We start from the raw sequence: 6,633 nt of genomic DNA on the forward strand, positions 1-6,633 counted from the left end.
GAAAATTCATCTCATATCCTTTCTTCTTTATCTTTCACTTTCCAGGAACTTCAAAAATATGAGCAGTTCATCTTTGCAGATCATACCAATATGATCCAGGTTGAAAATGTGTATGAGGAAATTTTACATCAGACCCTGCTTGATGAAACTCTCAAAGGTAAGGAAAGCTTTACTTGGTGCTGGTGGCAGTCTGATTTGATAAAGATTACAGCCTTGGAAGCCCTATGGGGCAGTTCTACTCTGTCCTATCAGGTCACTGTGAGTTAGAATCAACTCCACAGTAACTAGGGGGTGAGATTAGGAGGGTAACTCTAGATAAAGTAGCACACCTGTGAAATGTGACAATGGGACTCAGCCATGCCAGCTACACAAATAAACCTATGAATGTGATGGAACATACATACAGCCGACAAAATGATGAAAACTTCTTAGATACTATCAAACATCTTAAGGCAATGAAGTTCTGGGCCTGGGGCCTCAGGACCATGGTCTCAGGTGACACCATGGTCAGTTGGTATAACAGTCCACAAAGATAATGTTCTACATCCTACTTTGGTGAGTAGTGTCTGAAATCACAGAAGCTCATGATTGGCCATCTAAGAACTATTAGTCTCTCCATGTGCAGACGAAAGAAGAGGGATGAGAAGTGAAGATGTTTAGATTCCTGGTGTGGTGCTGTAGGATAAGCACTTGACCTCAAGGTTGGTTTGAACTGCAAGGTCGGTGGTTCAAACTCACCAACTGCTCCTCAGAAACTCTATACAGAGTCACTATGAGTTGGAACCCACTTGATAGCACACAACAACAGAGTCAATTAGTCTAATGGACTAATTGTGTGTGTGTGTGTATAAGTGCTGTCAAGTTAGTTCTGACTCAGAAACCTTGTATAGAGTTTCCAAGGAGTGGCTATTGGGTTTAAATCACCATCCTTGTGGTTAGTAGTCCAGTACTGATCCTACAGCACCACAACAGGAATATAAGATGGACTAATGGAACATGGGAACACCAGTCTCCACAACCCTGAGACAAGAAGAACTAGGTGGTGTCCTGCTACAACTATCAACTAATCTTAAAGGGATCACATTACAAGGTCCCAGATAGAGTGGCAGAAAATGTAGAATAAAACTCTAAATTATTAAAAAAGAAAGAAAGAAAAAAAGATCGGGTGGCACTGTGGGTTAATGCATTGGACTACAAAGTCAATTTGAACTACAATGTCAGTGGTTCAAGTTCATCAGTTGTTTCTCAGAAACCCTACGTAGGGTCACTCTGGGTCAGAACTGATTCAACAGCACTTAACAACAACAACAACAACAACACCTGGTCAGAAAGAGGCTAGAGGAACCCAAGACTATGATCCTTGACCACCCTTCAGGCCTGGAAAGGAAGTTACTCTCGTGGTCCAATTTTCAGCCAAACAGCAGATAGGTATATAGGAGACAAAACAATACAAAGTATGTTCACCATGGAATGGTCAATACTTCATGATCAAAGGGGCAGCATTTCTCTAAGGACAAAGTTGAGAAAGGCTGGGAAGGTGAGTGGAATGCAAATAGGAATCACAGTGAGAAAGTAGGGTGACTGCTGTTGCGTGGAGGGGATTGCAAACATTGAGATGAAACAAAATATGTGATTTATTGAATGTAAGATTGATGATCTTTCTTGTCTATAAACCTTCAGTCAACTCACAATAAAAAGTTTTCAAAAAGAGAAAGAAACTGGAAGAAGTTGGCATTGGTGTGCTAGGTAGACAGATTGGAGAGAAAAACAAAGAAGGAAGGATAGTGGTATTAAGCATTCATAATTTAGTATACATTATGCTGACCCCTTGGAAGCACGGTGACTGTAGAATAGTCAACAGACTGTGAACCATAAGATCAGGGAGTCGAGCCCACCAGCCTCCTGTGGGAGAAAGATGAGGCTTTCTGCTCCTGCAAAGATTTGCAGTCTCAGAAACCCTATATGGTGTTGTTAGGAGTTGGAACTGAGTCAAGGGCACTTAACACAACAATTCTGATCCTTTAGATATTATTTTTCCTTTTACGATAAATAATAACTGTGAGATGGGAGTTTGAAACTTCATCTTTCTGGTAAGAAAACTAAGGCTTAGAGAGAGTAAGCCCTGGGTCATTCAGCAGATAAGTGAGTGAGCTGAGATTCAGAAAAAGAGTTGTCTTTCTCCTACTGCTGCAGACAGAACAAAACAGAACAAAACCACAGTCTCATCACCCCTCCCAGAGTCAGGAGGAGGTGATTATGGTTGTAGGACTGACCAGCTGCTCGCTCAGCACATTCCTGACCTCCACCCAGTCTGACAGAAAAGACACAGGATGATGACTCAATACTCCTCGAACTTTTTAAGGACTCTAGCACCCACTGTCCTGAGCATCAGGTCTTGCCTTGGGATAGGAAAACTTTAGGGATAGGAAAACTTTAATAGTAGCATCCTCAACAGGGCCAGCCATCACACTATGGGCCTGAAGCAAATCTGATCTCTCTGTAAGTGTTGAGTTTCACAAACAGTGGTCCATAAAGAAAATTGGCCAAGCACAAGCCCTAGGTCCTTGTAGCTGGTCACAGGAGATCCCAGGAGAGGGATGTAAAGTATTTTGCACAGAGAAAGGGCTCTGTGCAGGCCATCACCAACCTGGATGGCACCTTAGTGTGAACTAGGTAAAGGATCCCTTCTTCCAGACAGTTTACTGCCCTCTGTTGGAAAATTGTCATAATACAGGCATACCTCAGTGTTACTGCAGGTTTGGTTCCAGAACACTGCAATAAAGCAAATATCTCAATAAAACACGTTACACAACTTTTTGGTTCCCTGGTGCTTATAAAAGTTATGTTATATTGTCCTGTACTCTATTAAGTGGGCAATAGCATTATGAAAAATTTTAAAACATTGTGAGAAATTCCAAAATGTGACACAGTCATGAAATGAGCACATGCTGTTGAAAAAATGGTGCTGATAGACACAGAGTTGCCACAAACCTTCATTTGTAAAACACAGTATCCAATCAATGAGGTTTTGCTGTATACTGAGTTTTTTTAGAACAGGACATTCTACTGCTAAGCACCAGGAAACTATGAGACTGTCTACACAAATCAATGGTGTCTACAGGGATATGAACAACACCCTGTTGGACATGTCCATCTCGGGCTCTGATAATGATATTGTCCTAGACTGTGAGGTCCTTGAAAGCAAAGGCTATATTTTGTTCATCTCTGGAGTTTCACTGCCTATAGCTGTTGTTGTGTGCTTTTGAGTCAATCCTGACTCATAATGACCCTATCAGGCAGATAGTGTTGCCTAGGCTGATATCTTTATGGGAACAGATAGCCAGGTCTTTTCTCCCATAGGGCTTCTGGGGCTGCTGGTAGTTTTGAACCATCCACCTTTTGGTTAGCAGCCAAGCACTTAACCATTGCACCACTAGGACTGTCTATAGTAAACCTGTTGCCATTGAGTTAACTCCCATTCATGGCAACCATATATGTATTAGAATAGAACTGTACTCCATACAGTGTTCAATGTCTGGTTTTTCTGAAATAGATTGGCAGGACTTTCTTCCAAAGCACCAAACTTCCAACCTCCAACGTTAAACCTTTTGCTTAGTAGCCAAACCCATTAACTGTTTACACTACTCAGGGACTCTTGTTGCAGTTGCTCAGTGGTGTTGAGTCAGTTCTGACTCATAGCAATCCTGTATAGTGTTTCCAAGGAGCAGCTGATAAGTTTAAATTGCTGACCTTGTGGTCCAGTGCTTCATCCCACAGTGCCACACCAGAACTGCTTGCCCTTAGTTGCTGTTAAGTACCGTGGAGTTGGTTCCAACTCATAGCAACCCTGCACAGGGTTTCCAAGGCTGTAAATCTTTACAGGAGCAGAACACCTCATCTTTCCCCCGTGTAACCGCTGGTAGTATCAAACTGCTGACCTTCAGGTTAGCAGCCCGATTCGTAACCACTATGCTACCAGAGCTCCTTTGCCCTTAGTAATGCCCAGTAAATATTTGCTGGTTGAATAAATGAGTGACTAAATGAATGAATGCCACAGAGATTTAGCGTTTGGAAAAAGTTTGCAGGTTTAAGTGGTCAGGGTGGGCTCCAGAAAAGGGGGTGGGAGGAGGCTTAGATTTGAGATTGAGAACTAGCCAAAGAGGCTGAGTTGGATTTTCCCTCTGGATAAAATCTGATAATCTAGCTTGGCCATGTTGTTGTTGCTGTTGTTGTTAAGTGCCATCGAGTCGGTTCCGACCCATAGCGACCCTGTACAGGGTTTCCAAGGTTGTAAATCTTTCTGGGAGCAGAAAGCCTCATCTTTCTCCCACGGAGCAGCTAGTAGTTTTGAACTGCTCACCTTACAGTTTGCAGCCTGATTCGTAATCACTACGCTACCAGAGCTCCTTAGGTTGGCCATAGAAGAACATTAATGTCATATTTTGTTTTCTGGTTTGTCTTAGTGATAAAGGAAGCCGCTGTTCTGAAGAAACACAACTTATTTGAAGACAACATAGCCTTACCCAGTGAAAGTGTGTCCAGCTTAATTGATCTAAAAACCCCTTCAGGGTCAAACCAGGCCAGCCCTGCCAGGGGAGCCTCAACGGTTCTGCCAGGAGTTCCGGATAGTGAGCCCTTGGGGAACGAAGTGTTCCAGGAGTCAGAGGAAACTCAGCAGCCCCGAGCCCCAAGTCCATCGGCTGAAGGAGAAAGTATATCTCTCCCCGTGTCCAGCCCTCCCACCAGTGGAGATGAGCAGGTGATTGTTTCAAGCATTAGTGGTCCTGTGAATCTTGTGGCTGCAGAGGACAAGGCAGGAACTGTGGGTACAAACTCAACAGAGATGGAGTTTGGAGAGATTCCTGAGGAAGAAGACCCCAGCCGTGAAGAGCCAGAATCCATCTCTGCCTCCGGGTCTTTGAAGGAACTTAGAAAATTGTTGACTGTGACTGTTGAGGTACCAGTGGCGTCTGCCATAGCTATTGAAAAAAATACAAATGAGGAGACTGTTTTGCCACAAGAAGAGGAAAAAGCACAAATTGACAAAGAGGTCCATGAGGCAGCTGCCTCCCCTTGGGATCATTGTGAAGAGGATGAAACCAATGAGAGGGAGGCCCATCCTCCCTCTGCAGAGGCCAGTGGGGTGGAATTGGAGAGCTTTCCAGAAGCCAGCAGCCCTGCCCCTCAACCTACCTATGGCGAGTCCACTGAGGGGGCCAGCTGCCTGGACCCCAGAGATGAGAAAGTGGAGGCTGAGGGTCCCACTGAAAGGGAGCTTACAGAGAGAGCCTCCATATTATCTGAGGAAGGAGGAGGGGCCCTGTGTGCCCTGACGAGTGAGGCCGATGCACAAGAAGATCACCTTTTAAGTTCTGACCCTGTCTGCCCTAGTGAGAGCCAGGTTTCTGAGGAACAAGAAGGTAGGGAAGGCAAAAGCAGCATGGGCCAGCCCGTGGCCATAGTGGATAGCGAGGTGATTAAGACCACTGGTGTCCATGCATGCCCATGGATGGTTGAAGACGCTCCAGACAGTGATAGTCTAGGCGCACAAGGAAATGACGTTCAGGAGAGAGAAGGTGGTCAGGAGAGTTTCCCAGCACAGCCCTCAGAAGAATGAAAGGGATCATTTGGCAAAAGCCTTTCTTTGAACAAGGTCAGTCAAAGGGGTATGTAGGGTGCACTAGGGATTGCATGTGAGTTGCTGCAAAGAAACATTTTATTAAATATTTCCTTCACTTGTCTAATGAAACCGAAGGAAAAGCACACAGGGTGTGAGAAATCTGTTTGTGGGATTGAACCGTTCTACCATAAATTACTGCTTTTGTGCTTAATAGGAATTACACAAACAATGGAGTGTTTGCAATTAGAGGCAATTGAGGGTGTCTGTCAGAGGGAGGGCATGGTATTGTAGTTAAGACTGAGAAAAAGTAGGACCACGGTTTTTAGTACATTCTGTACATTTTGGGGGTGAGTCTCCTAATGCACTTTAAGGCTTCTAAATCAAATGTATGCTGTAAATCAAGCTTCACTGTCTACTCTGCTGATTTCACTCTCTCTGAAGAACTCAGCATTCGTTCAGAGTCAGGCTATAAGACAGGGTAGGTATGAACACCACTCACCACTGTTGTATATAACTTTGCACCACCAATGAGGCCAATAACTTCAGGAGAAGCTGAAATGAAAGAGGTTTAGTCTGTGGAACTGTCTGGGCCTGTTATTAATTCTGCTATCAACTTAATGACTAGTTGTGTTAATTAATCTTATGATCCTTATTATGAATCTCCTTCTGGGGACACTCAAATGTGGCAAGAACATGCCATTGGCATGTCTCAGCCTGAAAGCATTCCATATCAGCCTTAGACTGCGCAGCAAAAAAGCTTAACTAAATGATGGAGCTTGAACTCTACTAATTAAACAAGCATTATTTAAACAGTTACTGTATGCCACGTACTATGTTAGGTATAATAATAAAAATAAAAAGATAAAGCGTATTGTCTAGTATAAATTAAAAGACCCAAGGTAATTTAATATAGAAGAAAAGAAAAGGACCGTTTTTAAACCATGGCACAGCTTTCTGTCTTTTCATTGAAACAGTCCTGGCTGCTGCCAGAAGATAGCAGAAATAACAACAAA

General features: G+C 43.5%; 1 protein-coding gene across 1 annotated transcript in view; it reads left to right on the forward strand.

Annotated features, from left to right (window-relative positions):
• The window catches only part of FAM129A (family with sequence similarity 129, member A), a 229,096-nt gene extending 223,479 nt beyond the window's left edge, over positions 1 to 5,617 (forward strand). The window contains exons 13-14 of the mRNA XM_006872523.1: positions 46 to 157; positions 4,464 to 5,617. Of these exons, the coding sequence (XP_006872585.1) occupies positions 46 to 157; positions 4,464 to 5,617 (1,266 nt within the window). The remainder of the gene's footprint in view (positions 1 to 45; positions 158 to 4,463) is intronic.
• The last annotated feature ends 1,016 nt before the right edge of the window (positions 5,618 to 6,633 follow it).

This window comes from Chrysochloris asiatica, unplaced genomic scaffold (genome assembly GCF_000296735.1).
Source record: "Chrysochloris asiatica unplaced genomic scaffold, ChrAsi1.0 scaffold00203, whole genome shotgun sequence".
Classification (NCBI taxonomy): domain Eukaryota; kingdom Metazoa; phylum Chordata; class Mammalia; order Afrosoricida; family Chrysochloridae; genus Chrysochloris; species Chrysochloris asiatica.